At 43.7% G+C, this 19673-nt stretch overlaps 1 protein-coding gene and 1 long non-coding RNA gene across 44 annotated transcripts in view; one reads left to right on the top strand and one right to left on the bottom strand.

The window, feature by feature from the left end:
• The window catches only part of LOC131110316 (protocadherin gamma-A4-like), a 170253-nt gene extending 153499 nt beyond the window's left edge, over positions 1 to 16754 (top strand). For 20 of the 43 annotated variants that reach the window (XM_078788143.1, XM_078788138.1, XM_058063343.2 and 17 more), the window contains exons 2-4: positions 10210 to 10268; positions 12767 to 12864; positions 14715 to 16754. In XM_078788143.1, the coding sequence (XP_078644269.1) occupies positions 10210 to 10268; positions 12767 to 12864; positions 14715 to 15001 (444 nt within the window). In that variant the 3' untranslated portion in view covers positions 15002 to 16754. Of the gene's footprint in view, positions 1 to 1406; positions 4614 to 10209; positions 10269 to 11528; positions 11583 to 12766; positions 12865 to 14714 lie in introns of those variants that run through there. The other 23 variants (XM_078788129.1, XM_058063329.2, XM_078788132.1 and 20 more) reach the window with 5 other exon arrangements.
• A 793-nt stretch (positions 16755 to 17547) lies between these two features.
• On the bottom strand, positions 17548 to 19637 carry LOC131110336 (uncharacterized). The gene is made up of 4 exons (XR_009120872.2): positions 19544 to 19637; positions 19330 to 19450; positions 17855 to 17989; positions 17548 to 17768 (listed from the first exon to the last, which is right to left on the bottom strand). It is a non-coding gene; the product is annotated as an uncharacterized LOC131110336 (long non-coding RNA).
• Between the last annotated feature and the right edge of the window lie 36 nt (positions 19638 to 19673).

Raw genomic sequence — 19673 nt, 5'->3', positions numbered from 1 at the left:
TGTCACTTTACACCTGAAAAAAGGTACTCCATTTGACCTGAAAAGTTCATTTTCTAATAATTATGCTCTGGTCACCAGTGGCGCTTTAGACCGAGAGAGAGTGTCTGAGTATAAGATTGAGATCACAGCCACCGATTCAGGATCTCCTCCTCTCTCCAGTAAGAAAACCATAGCCGTCAGCATCACCGATGTCAATGACAACCCTCCTGTATTCTCCCAGAGTTCTTATAATGTTTATTTAAAAGAGAACGGAGTAGCAGGCTCTATACTGTACTCGGTGTCTGCATGCGACCTGGACGCCGGCGAAAACGCCAAAGTGACTTACTCCATCGTGGACTCTAAGGTGCACGACGTGTCGGTGTCGTCTTACGTCTACATGAACTCTGAGAACGGCAGCATCTACAGCATGCACTCGTTTGACTACGAGAAAGTCAAAGTGTTTCACATTCAGGTTCAGGCAAAGGACCAGGGCTCTCCATCTCTCAGCACCAACGCCACCGTCCATGTTTTTATCCTGGACCAGAACGACAACGCCCCCGCTGTCATTTACCCTTCCCCCCACGCGGCCTCCCATCTCAGGGTTCCCCGCACGGCCAAAGCGGGCCACTTGGTCACCAAGGTGACGGCGGTGGACGCGGACTCGGGTCACAACGCGTGGATCTCCTACAAAGTGTCGGAGGCCACAGACGCCTCTTTGTTCATGGTCAGTGTGTACACAGGGGAGGTGAGGACTAAACGTGCTGTGTCCGAGCACGACGACTCCTCTCAGAGGCTGATTGTAGAGGTCCAGGATGACGGGGAAGCGGTCCAGTCGGCCACCGTCACGCTGTCCATCCTGCTGGAGGACGGTGTGAGCGAGCCCATGTTGGAGCTGAGACACAAGGCGTCCGAGCCCAGTAAGACAAGCGGCAGAATCACACTTTATTTGATTGTGTCTCTGGCCTCGGTGTCCGTGCTGTCTCTGGTGACTTTGCTCATCTTAGCGGTGAAATGCATGAGGAGCAGCAGAAGCAGCGCTAGTTGCTGCATGAGACGGACACACTGTGATGAGGACAAGAAACCCAACAGAAAGCTGCACATTCAGCTCAACACTGATGGACCTATCAAGTACGTGGAGGTTCTGGGAGGAGACGTCATGTCTCAGAGTCACTCCTTCAGGTCGTGCATGTCTCCCGTGTCCGAGTACAGTGATTTCACTTTGGTCAAGCCCAGCAGCACCGCTGACTTTAAGGAGGTCATCAGCGTCCTGGACGCCTCTTTACCTGACAGCACCTGGACCTTTGAGAGCCAGCAGGTGAGCTGAGAATAATCATATGTGACGTACATCTGCTGTTTTCATGATATTTTTGCCAGAGATGAGTATGGATCATATAACCCGGGTACGAAGGTGTGGACATGTTTAGTTTCTCCTTTATAGTAAAACTTGTGGTCAACTTCATAGGTGTTTTTTTTAAGTTGTATTTTTTCTCTCATAACTTGAGGCAAAAGTGATTAAATCCTTTATTTGTTTTTGCTTGACTCAAATTCAGATAGATATGTAATGTCAGGTTAATTTTATATTCAGAAAGAGGAACTAGTTTGTCAATATCGCCCCCTTGCGGCCACTAAGAGCAATACCGAGACCACTTCCTGAATACTTGAATGACATTCCAAAATACACACTCTTGTGTTTCTCTGTCTCTTTTGAAAACTTTATTTTACCACATTTGCATAGTTGTCCGTGTTTCTGTCCTTATTATGACACATTAGTCATTAAAATGTTTCATAAACTTTTTAAAGTCAGCAAAAACTTCAGTGAAAGTGGAGACAATGGAAAAAGTTTCCACTCTGAGTGTGTGTGTGAGTGTGTGTGTGTGTGTGTCAGAGCTGTCTTCCAAAGAAGGGGGGAGGCCTCTGTGGTCTCTCCCCGCCCACCAGTCTACCGAGGCGGGAGAGAGAGGGAGTCAGAGCAGGGAAAGAAAGCGGGGAAAGTAGTTGCGTTTTTCGGCCTCGTTTTCCCCCGAAAAGTCGGCGGTCATGATCGCGTCGAAACTGCCCCTCGCTCGACTTTTCAAGCGGACAAACTCCCCACCGAACAGGACGGACTCGTCTTAACAAAGTCACAATGGACACCAAACGGTGACGGGAGAAGTTGCAAAGTTTCCCGGACAATGGACTCCAGACAGAGGAAGCGATCCGGAGGAGGGAGCCAGCTGTCGAAGCTCTGCTTCTTCGCGGCCTTCCTCTCCTCCGCCTCCGCACAGCTCAGTTACTCCGTTTCGGAGGAGCTCAGTCCGGGATCCATCATCGGGAACATCGCTAAAGATCTGGGCTTAAGCACACAGAGGATTGCCCAAAGGGGGCTGCGGTTGGAGTCCGAATCCGGCACTGAGTATTTCGAGGTGAGGCAGTCTAGCGGAGATTTGGTGATTAAGCAACAAATCGACAGAGAGCAGATGTGCGAGTTGAGCTCGACATGTTCACTGCATCTTCGGCTACTTTTATCGGATCCTTTGGAGATCCAGCGCGTCGTTGTGGACATCGTGGACGTGAACGACAACGCTCCACACTTTTCAACCACCAGCGTCTCTTTGGAGGTGTCCGAGGCCGCCGCACAGGGGACAAGATTCCGCTTGGAGAGCGCCCACGACCCGGACGTGGGAACCAACTCATTACGCACGTATCACCTCGCTGCTAATGACTTTTTCATTTTGAATGTAGAGACTAAGAGTGACGGCAGCAAGTTTCCAGAGCTTATAGTGGACAAACCTCTCGACAGGGAGACCCAGGCCTCCTTTGAGCTCCTGCTCACTGCTGTGGATGGAGGACAGCCAGAGAAATCAGGCTCCACTCTGCTGCTTATTAAAGTTTTGGATGTAAACGACAACGCACCCGTTTTTGATGACCCTGTAACAAAAGTCACCCTATTAGAGAATGTGGCACCGGGCACTTTAGTGACGAAACTCAACGCAACAGATGTCGATTCAGGTCGCAACGGGGAAATATCATTCATGTTTAATAAATACACACCTGAGCGAGTACTTAAACTTTTCACGGTGGATTCTAACACCGGGGAGATTCGCGTTAACGGCGAAGTGGACTACGAGAAAGCTACAGCATATCACATCACAGTGCAGGCCAGAGACGGGGGCTCCCCGGCCATGGAGGGGTCCTGTAACGTCATCGTGGACGTCATGGATGTCAACGACAATATGCCGGAGGTCACGTTGACATCACTGACGAGCCCAATCAGAGAAGACTCCGCCCCTCACATGGTGATCGCGCTCATCAGTGCTCGGGATTTGGACTCCGGCAAGAACGGGGAAGTTACTTTGACCATCCCTCCCGGACTTCCTTTTAAACTCAACTCCGCTTTCGGCATGCACTACAGCCTGACCACAGAGGCCCCGTTGGACCGGGAGACGGTGTCCGAGTACACGGTGGTCGTCAAGGCAACTGATGGCGGCTCCCCCCCTTTGAGGTCGCAAACTACTTTTGTGGTGAAGCTCACGGATGTCAACGACAACGCACCCACATTTTCCCAAACGTCCTACTCTGTGGACATCCCTGAGAACAACGCTCCGAGTTCCCCGTTCACTGCTGTGTCAGCCACGGACCCAGACCTGGGGGACAATGCCCGCATCACGTACTCCATCTTACCCAGCATGGTGCAGGGCTCCCCTATTTCCTCTTACGTCTACATCAACCCAGATAGCGGCCACATCTACAGCATGCGCTCCCTGGATCACGAACAGCTTAAGGCTTTCCGCATAGAAGTCCAAGCCCGGGATGCAGGGGCGCCCCCCAGGACTTCCAACGTGACTGTGCATGTGTTTGTAGTGGACTTGAACGACAACGCACCCTGGATTGTACACCCTGCTTTTGCAAAAGAGAAAGGCCTGCAGCTGACTGTGCCCCCTTCTGCGGGGCCGGGGTACCTTATAAATAAACTTGTGGGGGTGGACGCCGACAGTGGGCACAATGCCTGGTTGTTTTACTCCATCGCCCCCGGCCCGCATGCCGGAATGTTCCGAATCGGGGCACATACAGGTGACCTCCGAACGGCCCGCAAGTGGGCCGAGGAGGAAGAAGGTTCCACTTATGATATTGTCGTCGTTATCCAGGATAACGGTGAGCCCCCCAAATCCAGCTCGGTGAACATCACCGTGACGGTGGCTGAGAACGCCGCAGTTAACGATGCCCCGGCGAGACCCCACCACAAACCCTCCTCCCCCCACGCGGGGATGTCGGACATCACCTTGTACCTCATCATCTCCCTTGCTTGTGTATCAGGCGTGTCTTTTATCACCTTCGCCGTCCTCGTGGTGCGCTGCTTGAGGCACCGCGGCTCCGGGGTGGGCGACTCGGACTGCTGCTACTGTTGCTACGGCAACCAGCGCTCCAGCCGTTACCACCAGCGCCCCGGGAAGGATCTCCACTTGCAGCTCAACACGGACGGGCCCATTCGTTACATGGAGGTGGTGGGGGGACCCCAGGAGCCGCACACGCGTACTTATAGACCCTGCTACTCCACCATATCTAGCAGGAGTGACTTTGTGTTTATGAAGACACCCATGATGAGTCACAGCAACACGCTCAACACCACTCTCAGCAGGAAGCACCTTACGCCGGAGGTGAGGATGATGAATGGGACGCAACATTGGGTACTCTGAAAAAGCTGCCTTTCCAAGACTATAATGCTGACTGCGGTATTGATTTATCCACATGTTGATTTATTGATCAAAATTATTACTCAAAACTGAGCATTAATGTCTTTCAAATGCAGCTTTGGATGGTGCAAGTCTAACTAAAAATGCACATTTGCCTCACTAGACAGGATGGATTTGCTGTACTTAATTATTTGAAGTGGCTTGCACGGTGGTCGAGTGGTTAGCATGCAGACCTCACCCTCGGCCATCTCTGTGTGGAGTTTGCATGTGTTTCTCCGGGTATTCCGGTTTCTTCCCACATTCCAAAAACGACTCCAAATTGTCCATAGGTATGAATGTGAGTGTGAATGGTTGTTTGTCTATATCTGCCCTGTGATTGGCTGGCCACCAATCCAGGGTGTACCCCGCCTCTTGCCCGAAGACAGCTAGGATAGGCTCCAGCACCCCTGCGACCCTCGTGAGGATAAGCGGTAGAAAATGAATGAATTAACGAGTTCTCCTCCTATTTTGTGTGGAAGTGGTAACTTTTTGGCTTCTTATTTTGTCTTTCCCCACCCTCTGCCATCTCTGTGGAGTTTGCATGTTCTCCCTGTGCATGCGTGGGTTTTCTCCAGGTACTCCGGTTTCCTCCCACATTCCAAAAACATGCTAGGTTAATTAGCGACTTCAAATTGTCCATATGTATGAATGTGAGTGTGAATGGTTGTTTGTCTATATGTGCCCTGTGATTGGCTGGCAACCGGTCCAGGGTGTACCCCGCGTCTTGCCTGAAGACAGCTGGGATAGGCTCCAGCACCCCCTGCGACCCTCGTGAGGATAAGCGGTAGAAAATGAATGAATGAACTATTTGAGCTAACAAGCAATGAGTGGAAAATGGAGAACCATGTGTGCTTCTAGCAGATGGAGACCAGGACATGAAAACAAGTGTTTGCGTTGTGACCGGAGAGGAAGAGCAGCAGAGAATGATGGGATGTGAAGCACAGGAAGACAACTCAGGAAAGAAAATAGCATCAGGAACGAAAAGGGAGGTCAGGCTGAAGATAAATAGCGGTTATAGTCTCAAAAGAGGAAGTCACAGGGTCATTTGTGTGACCCCTCACTTCCTGTTGTCCACTAATGATTAGTTAGAAGCCCTTGGTGAACATTATGTGCCCAAGTCAAATATCTTGAACACATAAATTCCTATCAGGGGAACTAATATGACTGTTTTTTAAGCTTTTTGAAGCTTTTTACCATTCGTCCTCAGCACTAAATTAGCTCAGCCCCGAGGTCAGCACGGTGCCATCTGTCGCTGTGTTTCCACGTGACACGTGTGGTGCGAGCAGGACAACAACTAGTGAGGGAGAGGAGCAGATAAAGGGAGTGTGAAGAAAAAAAAAAGGCTTTACACGGCAACAGACGGTGCTTCCTGTAATGCTTTTAGTGTGGCGGCCATCGTGCTGGTGTGCATGTGCGTGAGGTTTGTTCGCATTAAGTGCGACACACAAAAGAGCCCCACTAGCGGGAGTGGGTAATTTTAGAAACGGGCCGTGAGCCTTGTTGATGACTAATGCGCCTTCACTTCCACAGCTATTCTTTTGTGGGAGGGTTGCTGTGGAACACTTGAGATGTGTTTAACATGTTTTAGTGAAGGCTCCATTCCCGGCATGGCCGTCCGCCGTGTTGGTTGGTGTTCGAGCTGTGCAGGCTAGTCAGGTTGTTATACAAATAATACACACATTTATGGACATCAAACAAACTGGCTCATGTACTTTTGTGTGATTGTCTTCAGGGTTTTGGTTAACTCCCGCTGTTTGCGTCAGGTAAACAAATATTCTAATCAAACATGCCTCTTGTTTCCTCAGCAGTCATTGAACTCCGGCAGGAAATACTACATCCTAAGACAGGGGTGGGCAAACTTTTTGACTCGCGGGCCACATTGATATGACAAAATTTACGGGGGGGGGGGGCAGACTATATATTTTACACGTAACAGTCCACCTGGTATTATTGTATCTGTAAAATTGTCACGCAATCTGCTATTATTATTTATTATTTAATATTTATATTTAAATATTTTAAAAATATTATAATAATTACAATAAAATAAAAATAATAATTATTATATTATTATTATGTAAAATATGCAAATATAACAATAATATTATATATAATTAATATAATAATTAGCATTAATATAATAATTATAATAATCGTAATAGTTCTAATAATAATTATAATAATTTAATAATAAGAAGAATTATTATTATTATTATTATGTGCTTGTGTCCCTTTTTTCAGGAGCACTTTGTAAACAACAGACCATGTCAAAAAACGAAATTGATACAACCATCAAAAGGTTGTCTCAGGCCATGATGCAAGGTTGTATGTTGAGTTTAAATGAAATACTTTGGAAAGATTGGGCGGGCCGTATTCAAACACTTGGCGGGCCGGATGTGGCCCCATGCCGTAGTTTGCCCACCCCTGTCCTAAGGCTTGCTTGTATAATAAATAACACACATAACACTAGCTTAAAGGGTATTGGTGTGTTTCTGCGGAAGCGCTTGTCCTCACTAGGATCATAGGTATGCTGGAGCCTATCCCAGTTGTCTGTGGGCAAGAGGCAGAGTACGCCCTGGACTGGTTGCCAGTCAATCAGCCAATCGCAGGGCACATACGCAAACATGCACAATAGCTGTTGTAAAAAAAAAAAAAAAAAATTTGTTTAGTCATGTTTTTCCCTCTTTACGCTAGTAAAAAAAAAAAAAAAATCAAGAATTTGGATTGCACAGATGAATATAATAATAAAAACATATCATTTCCATGTTACAAAGAGTAAATATGTCTATGAATATCATCTGACTAATTGCATTTTTATTCAACACAACCAAATTGCCTTAACCCTCCTCTTGTGTTAATGGTCGGCACCGACCCGTTTTACATTTTAATGCATAAAAAGAATCACATAACATTTGTTTATTGCATTAAGGCTTTTTGACTTTGTCAGGAAACTCTTATTTCAACAAAAGAAAACCAAAAAAAAAATAAATTTTACTAAATTTGAAAATGGTCTCGTTTAAATTATGACCACAGTATTGTTAGGGTCGGTTTCGAGCTACTCATTTTTGTAACATTTACAGACGGCACATGCGTCACACGTCATCCATCGCGCGACGGGAGTTGAGCAAATTTGATGGTTTTTAATGTATTTTATAGCTGATTTAATGCATGGCTCAAAACCGACCCGTTAACATAAGAAATGATACCAGAAATCTAACACAAGAGGAAGGTTAAATAAATAGTGTCTGGTGCGTATATCCGTTGGATAACCGTCATCCAGTTCATCATCTGCTTGCTCGGAGGCCAAATTCTTCCAAATAAAGCACCAGATGGAGTCAAGGAAGCATATTTTGTGCGTGCCTGAGCAAAAACGATGGTCATACTAGTTGAATAGCTCTGTGCTCAACTCACAATTTCTCTTATTTTAACATGACAGATGTTAGCCAGATGCTGCCGTGTGCTGATTGGTGCAGTCTAGACCCATGCAGGCAGGTTGGAATTCTTGTTTGCTTTACTGAAACATGTGACAGATGCAGACTGAGGAAGTGCTCCAAGCTGGCGTGAAGGGCTATGATTTGCACGAGGTTAAAACTCTGGTCAAGTCCGTGCGTTTAAGCGCTTATTGCTTATTACTGCGAGATGGGCAAGTCAGGCGGCCTTTTATCATAGTGTTTTGTTTTGTCTTATTTCAGCGTATTCTGACCTTGGCACTGTTTGTGTGCCAACAGTAAGTCACTCAGCTGCAATGCTGGGCCCTCTCTGGATGTTTGCCTCTACTCGCGGCTATAGATCGCTTTCTGACCGACTCACATTGACCGTTTTTAGTCTCTGACCCATCGGTTAATCTGTGTGGGAGGATTTGTATCAGCCATCTTTTCATTCACTTCTACTGTGTTTACATGCTGGATTAGCGGAATGCCAATTTAGCTTTTATTTCTTTATAAATGTTGTTTTATTGGTTAATTATGGCTGCACGGTGGTCGTGTGGTTAGTCCTCACATTCCAAAAACATGCTAGGTTAATTTAATTAGCGACTCCAAATTGTCCATAGGTATGAATGTGAGTGTGAATGGTTGTTTGTCTATATGTGCCCTGTGATTGGCTGGCCACCGGTCCAGGGTGTACCCCTCCTCTCGCCCGAAGACAGCTGGGATAGGCTCCAGCACCCACGCTACCCTTGTGAGGATAAGCGGTAGAAAATGAATGAATTAATGAGTTCTCCTATTTTGTGTGGAAGTGGTAACTTTTTGGCTTCTTATTTTGTCTTTCCCCACACTCGGCCATCTCTGTGTGGAGTTTGCATGTTCTAACAGTGCATGCGTGGGTTTTCTCCGGATACTCCGGTTTCCTCCCACATTCCAAAAAAACATGCTAGGTTAATTAGCGACTCCAAATTGTCCATAGGTATGAATGTGAGTGTGAATGGTTGTTTGTCTATATGTGCCCTGTGATTGGCTGGCTATTAGCTCTCGCCCGAAGACAGCTGGGATAGGCTCCAGCACCCCGCTACCCTCATGAGGATAAGTGGTAGAAAATGAATGAATGATTAATTAAGTCTGTTTTCATTGACTTCGTCCACGATGGGTTAATTGAATTATTTATTATTATTTATTATTATTATTGTAGCTGGCAGCGGTGAAGAAAATGATGTGCAGGTGTACCTAATGATCTGGCCAGTAGCAACACAGCAGAAATAACCTCTCACCCCATAAACATGTATTAAAATACTATGAATGGATTACTCCATCAGACGCCTCTCTTCACCATCTTCTTTCTCCGTCATTCCCCTGTGTGTTGTACAACAACTCTTTTAATAATACGCCGCAACATCCTGGCCCGGCCCCTCGCTGCAGGGAGCTCTTGTGTCTATTAGGAGGTCCACAATGTGGAGCTCAGCCAGCTTCCTTTCACTGCATCAGTGCACAACAAGAGTGGGAAGACTTGAGATGGGTGAAGGTTGTTCTCACGGCAATTTAATTTTGATTGTATATCAAGTAATATGTTGTGAAAAAATATATACTGCAACCTGCGTCCCTGACTATGTCACTCCAAAATTGCATCAAAATAGAGTTTTGATGACAATTTTACCATTTTTAAGCGCATTATGTTTAATATACAGCACATTGTTGAGTGGGTTTTTATTTGATTCACTTTTTATGTGAATTCCATTATCCTGAATTATTAAACATAGTACTGCAACTGTACGGAGAGGTATGGCTGCTGACCTATTTATGCATTATTATATATTTTTTTTTTCACGAGTTCCATTTAGTGTTTTGGACAGATGTTTGTGGTCGTCTGAGAGAAGATCTCTGGTTTGCTGCATCGTGCATCTTTTTGTGCTGCTCTTTTTGACTTTTTTTTTTGCTCCAATGCTGATTCCCTGCAAAACTACACAAACACACACACACACACACACACACACACAAACAGATGTGTCAGCCACAAAGCAACATGACAAATGCTGTTTTTAGCTCGTGAATTTGTATTTAATTCTGCAACTTCTCTTTTCTTTTTGTAGCAAAAGCCACCCAACAATGACTGGCGCTTCAACCAGGGACAGCGACCCGGACCCAGCGGGTGAGTCAACTCCTCCGCCTCACACTCATGATGGCGAAACCATTTCTGTTTTTTTTAATTAATTTGTTTAAACTTTCTTATTGTCAATTTTTATTTTGTAATATTCCAACTTTATTCCCATATTTTCACTTTATTCTCATAACAAACCATTCTCCGCAACCTAATTTTTCAAAATGTACAACTTTAATTTGTTTTGTTTGTTTCTTGTAATATTGCAACTTAAAATAACGTCTAATATAACTAAAATGATGTTATGTGTATTCATAGTATTATAATGTTTTTCTCTAATTGTTGCAACTTTTTTCTCTAAATATTTTGACTCTATTCTTGTACACTTTTGTAAGATTTTTCTGTTTATGCTGGAGCCTATCACAGCTGACTTCGGGCTCCAGGCGGGTATTTGGTAAACAACTTTACGGGACTGAAGACAAGAACATTGGCGCCATAAAGCAAAATATTTCTTCCATATTGTCCATAAGTCATTGATAATGATTATACAACTTCAAATATGTCTGTGTTACATGTATGCAACCATGAGTTTTCAGTACAACCCATAGGGGGTCCCACAAATGTAATTTACCATTTTGGGGTGACCAGATCCTTCTTAAAAAAAATATCTATTTTTTTTAGTTAATTCTCATTTCATCACTGATACGGATGACAAATAGTAACCAGGGAGGAGAGCATGGTGGAATCAGGCCCGGGTTGCTTGAGCCTTGTGTTTATGTTTTAATACACCAAATATGAGGGATTGTTTACATGTCACACACACTTTGTCAGTGAGGCATCCCTGCTTTCTAAAATGGCTGCCGCAGCCTTGTCTCCCCCCTCCTCCTCGTGTTCCTCTCATCCTCTTTGCTGGCTCAGTACTGCAGATGAGTGGTGGTGGGGGAGGGGAAACGAGATGTGCTTGTTCTCGCCTCCTTTTTTTTTGCCATCTGAAGGGTTTTTTTCTTTGTTTTTATTTAACCGGTGACGCGTATTTTGTGTTTTAGTCAGTGAGTGATAATATTTGGGGACTCTAAACATGATGTTGTCGTCACGCAGAGACATTTCACAATAATTATTGCAGAACTGCATCCTACTGAGAGCTTCTTCCGATATGATTTCCTGATTTACATACCAGGAGCAGATATATGGATTTCTACCTTGTGCACCTAATGAAGCACATGAAAGGTTCTTGATCGTACCTGCTGATCCTAGAGTTTTAATAAAAAGTCAACAGTTGTTTCCGACTGTATAACATGTTGTGTTTCTTAGTCCCCACATGCCATACGGTACACACATACGATGGACGCCGAAGAGTGGGACAAGGTACTCATTTAGCCGTAGAAAGTGTCTCTCTGCCCTTCGTAGCTGATCAGCGTTCCCACGTTGACCCCAACCTGGGACCTGATTGGTTAATAACGGCAGAGAGAGAACTACCTGTGATAATCCTGTAGTCCACCGAGGCTGTGCTGTGTGTAGCTGTAACTAAACTCATGGAGCTTCTGTTCTAGTCTCCCTAAAAGTTTGATGGGGTGTGCATTCATAGGCCACAATGCCTGCTGTGGCGTAGAAAGGACTGTGGCGCCATTTTTTTTGCGTGCGGTGTTGTGTAGAAGTGCTATGTCATATATATATATATATGTGTGCAAAAGAAATGGAGCTTATGTATATTTTCTTCAGGCTGTTATGTTTTGTGCCTCTGGCTTCCTGTTTGTGTGTAGCCCACCATCATCACATGTGGCTTTTTACATGTAATTTATCCAGAGGGCTGCAAAAAAAAAAGCCAACAAGACCGTGTCCAGCTCTTGAGGTCACCATGTCGATGAGATGCAGGATCGGATCTTTCTTAAATATCCCCCTGGCGAGGTCATAAAAACACATCTGGAGTAGATAAACGGCATCCCTCTCCTAGTCTTGTCCACAGGAAGTGATAACACTGACCACAGGAAGCGTTTAAGGATGCGATAAGCCTGATTCTGATTTAGCGTAAATGAAGCGCTCCTTTTTTATCTTAGTGATGAGAGGAAGATGGCGGACGGCTCAAACCTCTCACACCACTTTGCGAGCTGGTTGCTGTGTTTATGTGCACAAACCCCCCCCCCCCCCTCCCGGCCCCCCTTCACCTCACTCATTGTAATTTATTCAAGAGGCTTGTTTGTTGTGTAGCACTCGCATAACCCGGATTAAAATGAGCACGACCCAGTTGTTGGGTGCGCAGCTTGTGTGAGAATGAGGACAGTAAAGTGGATGCACAGTTGGATAAACAGCCTGTAAAGGTGAATTTATGTAGGCGACGCCCTCTTTTTTTTTTTAACATATTCAATGAGAGATATGAATATGGAAAAAATAAGGAAAAACAAACTTGCTGCTACATGACAAATTAACCAAAGTGTGTATTTGCTGTCAGCTGCTTTGCCGCCAACGCGATGCAAAAACAATTCAAAACTACTCGTTATTTCCAGTCAGTCTTACCATCTTTCTCTCTCTCTCTCTCCTTCCGACACACACAGAGCTGCCGGGGGACCTGAGGTTGCCATGGGAACCGGGCCCTGGCCCCAACCCCCAACTGAAGCTGAGCAGCTCCAAGCCCTGATGGCCGCGGCCAACGGTGAGTCAGATACTTCCTCGCCGTCGTCGCCGCCGATCCTTGCATCTGCGTAGGAATAAACACGATGATGTCATGAATGCGATCATGTGGCTCATAGTTTGTTTGCAGTGCACACATGCACCGCGTTGTATCTCAGGCAGGTTAAATGTTCCTCTTTCTCCTATGAAACGATGGTGACTCATTTTTGTCGATGTTTATCGTTTGGAAAAAGAATCACGATGTGGAGCTCCAAAGATTTCATTTAAAATACCGAGAGATGTTGCATGGAACATCTTGCAGTCATTTCCGCTTATTTCCATTCTTCCACGCACAATGGAAATATGGAAATTTTTTAACCTTCTTGCGTCATCATCAGGAAGGAAAGAACAGTCAGTACAGTACATGTGATGATAATAACAATGCTAACTAAGAAAGGAGAGGTATGGCGTGTTATTCAACACTGGAGGCAAGTTAGTTTTTCACGTATGTTTGCATAGAGTGACAGAGAGGAGCTACGCAGGGTTGGGGGGGCGGGGGAGGGGGGAGTGTCTCTGCATTGCAGAGGCTGAGGAAGAATTACGAGCAAAGCAGCGATGCATCACAAGCAAGAGGACAAAGCAGGTCTTTTATCACACATTTAATGAATACAATATCTGCTTTGCTCAGCCCAAAAACACATGACTGTGTGTATTTGTGTAAGTAAACCGGGGGTGTCCACGCTTTTTCCAGCGGGGGGGGCATATAGTGACAAGTGAAAGGACACTTTAGTGTGAAGCAACTGCATTTCAGCTTTGGCATGAAGATGAAAAAGCATATTATTAATATGAACTCTTTTCCTATTTTTGCTGTAGTTTTTTCCCAAATATTCCAAATTTAAAATAATCTTCATACATTTTATTTTTGTAATATTATAACTTTATTCCCATAATATTATTGACTTTTTACCCAACCTAATTTTCTAAATAGTACACCTTTGTTTTTTGTTTATTATAATTTAGTGACTTTAAAAAAGTTATTTTTCTTTGATACTTCATGCTGCAAAAAAAAAAAAAATTCTCCTGGTATAACAATTTTATTATATTTTTTTAATCTCCATTTCTGTTTTTTTTAATGTAATTTAATTTAATTTAATTTTTTTATTTCATCTGTTTAAACTTTCTTATTGTCAAAAATTATATTTTTTATTTCCATTTCTGTTTTTTTTATTTCATCTGTTTAAACTTTCTTATTGTCAAAAATTATATTTTTTATTTCCATTTCTGTTTTTTTATTTAATCTGTTTAAACTTTCTTATTGTCAATTTTTGTTTTGTAATATTCCAACATTATTCCCATATTTTCACTTTGTTCTCGTAACAAACCCTTCCTAACCAACCTAATTTTTCAAAATGTACAACTTTATTTCTGTTTTGTTTGTTTCTTGTAATATTGCAACTTCAAAAATAATGTCTAATATAACTAAAATGATGTTATTTGTATTCATAATATTATAATGTTTTTCTCGTATAGTTGTAACTTTTTTCTCTAAATATTTTGACTCTATTTGATTCTATTTTTGTAAGATTTTTCTTTTTATGCTGGAGCCTATCACAGCTGACTTTGGGCTCCAGGCGGGTATTTGGCAAACAACTTTACGGGACTGAAGACAAGAATTCTCATTTCATCTCAGTTGAGTTGTCCAACTTTGAACAGAAAATATTCAAAAATATTTGTTTGGCTCCCCTCTTTAGGTACCACCGTGGTTGGTACCCCAAAAGCAGGGTGGCAATTATTATTTTGGCAGACAAAAATGCATATTTCAGGAAAAACATGCTTCAGTTTCATTTGGTTTTCTAACAAGATCTCTCCTCCCCCACCCCCCATTTCACCCAGCAGTTGGCGAGGCCACCGGCACCCTGGGACCGGGCACCATGGGCCTGAGCACCCGCTACAGCCCCCAGTTCACCCTGCAGCACGTCCCCGACTACCGCCAGAACGTCTACATCCCCGGCAGCACGGCCACCCTCACCTCCAACCCCCAGCAGCAGCAGCAGCAGGCCATGGCCCAGCAGGCCAGCCAGCAGGCGCTGCCTCCGCCCCAGTCCGGCCAGCCGGAGCCCCCGAAGGCCGCCCAGACTCCGGCTTCCAAGAAGAAGTCCACCAAGAAGGAGAAGAAGTAGAAGAATGCTTAATCCAATGTGATGAGAAACGCAACCCCCCACACCCCACCAAGAGGTATCTTGTCTAGCTGAGGTCTAAGCGGACCACATGGACGGTTCTGATGGTTCTTTGTAAGTGTCTTGAGGTGCCGAGAGGAGCCTAAACATGCCGAATGCTTTTGCTTGTATTGCTTGTAACGAGTAGATATTGTTTGGCTGGGTATGGGGGGTTATTGTGATTATTTTTTTTGCTTTTTCTTTGGCTAGGACAAGAAACCTTGCAGGGTTGACAAGGCTATCATAAGCAAGTGATGTATTCCGAGAAATGTTATTGTCTTTCACGTTGGATTTCTTGTAAGTAAGTACGCTTAGTTGCCATGATATTTCCATGTAGGCTTCAGCCTTTGCAGGACCTTCAAGCATACCTTCTGTGCATAGATTAACGATAACGATAACGATAATAAGCCTGTTTGTTTTACCGCTATTACAAACGTGTCTGCATGCTCTTTAAAAGGTTCAAACCACATTACAGTATACTAGTTTAGATTTGCAAACTATGCATTGCATAAGAGGACGCCCCCCCCCACCCGTAGGCCCCCCTGCCAAATCGCTGGTCAAAAGAATGCACATGTAGCATTTACCCGAGAAAAAAAAAACATTTTGTAACGACCCGAGCATGCGCCTACATAGTGGGGCGGCTGCCCCCCCTGAACCCGACCCCACATCCCTCACTGCCCCGCATTGGGAGGCAAAACCTGGAGAAATGCACTGATGGGGTATTAGCCACACTCGAATGAAGTATTTGTCACGGTGACGTTATTTTTCTTATGAAGTCCTCATAAATGGTAAACGAGAGCCGATGGGGGGGGGGGGGGGGTTCTGGTGGGCGGTACACTTAAATTGTTATCTGACAGGGGCGGGTCAACCAACCGTGGCTCCACCCACTGAATGTACAGAGCAACCACCACTCTTTTAACATGCACTGACCCAGCTTGGGGTCATCGGTGAGCTTGGCCGCCCCCCGCTTGTCCCCCATCCGCTCCCCAGCGCCAAGTCCCTCACTTGTAAATAAACACAAGTCCTGTTGATGGTATGAGCCAGGTGTTTGTGTCGTAGGGACCGCCATCCAACCGTTTGAGAGTCGACGTCCCTCCCCGCAAAGCGTGGCTCACTACTGGAATGTGTTGCATTTGTTTTACAAGAAAAAGGAGAAAAAAAAAAAAAACGCAGATTAAAAAAAAACTATTATGAATAAAACTCGTTTGTGTTGCAATGTAGTAACTAAGCACCATGGAAGCCAACTAACTGGTCAAAGTGTAAATAATAAAAAAAAAGATAACTTTAGATAAGGTGACACATGTAGACTAGTTATCTTGTGATTTGTGTTGCGCATATTTTTGTGTTCATTTTCTCTTTTATCACCCTCGAAAGAAACAAAAAAAAAACTGACTTGTTTCTATCCTTCTGTAACTCTCTTAATGTTCTTTTTGCGGTGATTTGATCTCGTGCATTTGTGAAAGAATGCCTTTCATTCTCTTTCTGTCCATATGAGCAAATGACTATAAATATTCTATATGTGTACGTCCGTCCGCTGCTGAATTAATACTATTCTATCCTGCTGTGGTACCTTTCTTATCAAATGCTTACCCCCCCGCACCCCACCCTTGTCCCAACGCTTTATCCCTGTGTTACTCTTATTTTTATGCTAATATTTATATTGCTGTTTTATTTTCTCTTGAACACTGACATTTCAAATAAAAAGATTCTGAATTAATTCTCTCTTTTTTTTGGAACAACTTGGAACGGAACGTCGACATTGAGCTAATTCATTTATTCGGGGCACCTAATAAATGAATGTCAGCATGTGTATTAAACACAATTAACTGCAACATCCTGCAAAGCTTTGCTGATGATTTATTATTAGAAAATATGGAAACTATTAAGGCTCCTAAATTTTAAAAAAAAATAACGTCAGGGTTCGGGTTGTGACCAAAATGAATGAGTAATAATTGTTGTCATGCAATAGACTCTTACAATGACTCTACGATCATACAAAATTATATGTTTATGTAATAATTTAGCTTATTTAGCTTATATATGACAAAAAGCAAATGCTTTAATTGACCAAATACAGCATTAACACCATAGATGTTTCTTTAGTGATTAATACTAAAATGAGAAAATAAATTTAATTTATTTAAAAGATATGTTCTATAGCCCTCAGTCATAGCCAGGTAACAAAAGAACCTTCAATTTATTAATATGATTCTTTTGAGGTTCATTTTACCATTTTTGGAAATTTAATTCAAGGGGTATAGTGACAAAAAAAGGGCCTACATGCCCACACCAAAAGTATTAAAACCAATATTTTCATTGAATGAGGAAGCCTAAGAAGGTAACCAAGACATAAGTAGCAAATTTGATGGTAATTTATTGTTTTAATGTATTTTATAGCTGATTTAATACATGGGTCAAAACCGACCCGTTAACATAAGAGATGATACCAGAAAGCTAACATAAGAGGAAGGTTAATGATGTATAATTATTCTTGAAAGAAAGCGTGTGTATTCAGGGACCACTGCAAAGGACATACGGTACATGCCTTCCTGGCGCCATCTTACCAAAGTAACACAGAGCGGCTATAAATAGCCTCCTGAGATGTCACTGAGGGCTCAAGCTGCAGATGTTGGATGTTGGAGGGGGGTGGGGGGGCTGAGAGGTGATGGAGAAAGAGCATGCAACGTCTTCTCAAATGGCAGCTGATGCGGCTTTTGTGTCAACGCACCTCCTGAAACATCACGACCACATGGAGAAATACATACAGATAAACACATCACTTCCACTCAGCAGCATAGAAACATCTCATTTGCATACCCAAAATGGCCGAATCCCCTTCTCCCCGCCTCGCTGTCATTGTATTATGTGGTTACTATGGCAACTCTTAGCGCCAGTGAGCATGCACAAATGTATGCAGCGGCCATGTTGGCAGAACCTTGCTTCCCGACTGAGCTGCAGGAAGACAAACACATTGAACCATTAGTCGGAATGGCAGGAAACATGGCAGCTTTGCTCTCACACACACACACACACACACACACATATACACACCCACGGACAAATGAGTCAAACGTAGTAAGGGCCAGTCTGAAACATTCTCGGATGCTTCAGATGTTTTCCCATAGACTTTGTGTGTGAGTCTTGAACGAGTCATTATGCGCTTTACATATTGCTATATTGACAGTTGCTATGGTACCCATTATGTCATTGTATGGTCATATCAACTCGTACTTTGGTACATGACAAAAACAAAACAAAAACAAAAAAACGTAAACTATATTAGGAAAGCAGGAAGTGAACAAACGTAACAGTTAGTGATTGTAAAAGTACCAGATGGAGGGGTAGGATTTAATAAGCTTTGCTTCTTCCTACTCCTTTTGGACATGTGGAACTGGGAACTGATTATGGGATGCACTCAATTGTATTACCATTACCACTACCATTCCCATTACCTTGGGACACATCACAGTTCATATTTTTATTACTTTTCACTCTAATATTTCAACGCTAACTAAAATTACTTTACTTTTGCTCTTTTTAAATGACACCTTTGTTCTTTAAATATTTTGACTGCAGTACATTTTTTTTGCTTTAGTTTTTTTTTGTTGAGGGCCAATAAAAGACAGCCACAAGCCGAAAATAGCACCTGGGCCGCATGTTGGAGAGCCCTGGTGTAAATGAAGACTTCTACTGCGCAACAAAGGGTGAAAATTTGTCCAAACGTGCTATTATTGCAATGACAAATACACCACATGGTGGCGCTGTTATTAAGTACCCAAAATTTGATCTTATAAATTGGATTACAAATCTCGATCCTCTTGACAAAACACCCACTGTAACTTTAGGGTGTTTAGATGGATTGGCACCAACTTTGGTGCACGTCTTCAGGGGACCGAAAAGCACATGTCAAGCATAAAATCTGAGCAACATTGGTCAAAAAACATTGGCGCCTTAAAGCAAAATAGTTTTACTAGGGTTAGGGTTAGTAGGTTAGGGTTACATGAAGATGCAAGTATTTTTTAAGACTGGGTTTACTCATTTGTGGAACAAAACGCTAGTCGTTCCAAGGTAGAGCTTTTTTTTTTCGTATCTGTCCACACAAAGTTTGAAGCAACATTTTAATATACTGACTTATCACTCGGAGGCTTAAAGTTGTGATAGCCAAAATCTCCACATGGACACTGAAGACAACTGCTAGCAAGCAAATACCACATGACCACTGCAGGGTCGTGTGTGGCGGAGGCGGGTTCTTTGTTGTGGCACATCTAATGTATAGCTTTAAAGTTAGTCACTTCATCAGCTGATACCTCACAGAGACCGCTTGTGTCCTCGCCGTCTCCGAATGTGGTCACGCAGTAAGAATAGGGACTTTGTTCTCTTGCGTTCCCCTTTGCAGGCCCCGCTCCGTGTCGCCTAATTAAGCACATTCCCGCTCATTAGACACAGTAGACAACGCGGCAACACACACACACATATTCAGTCACACATTAGCCAAAATATACGTACCATGTGATGTACGTCAGAGACATCGGTGTCTTTGTCATGTGAGTCTGTGACAAACTGCTGGTTTTGAGCTTCTGGTACCTGACATCTCCACCATTGGAAAAACAAGCAATATCCATACTGATGTATTGAG

Source organism: Doryrhamphus excisus, linkage group LG22, assembly GCF_037039965.1.
Source record: "Doryrhamphus excisus strain RoL-2023G ecotype Guam linkage group LG22, RoL_Dexc_Guam_v1.1, whole genome shotgun sequence".
Classification (NCBI taxonomy): Eukaryota; Metazoa; Chordata; class Actinopteri; order Syngnathiformes; family Syngnathidae; genus Doryrhamphus; species Doryrhamphus excisus.
This window is presented reverse-complemented; position numbering and strand designations above follow the sequence as displayed.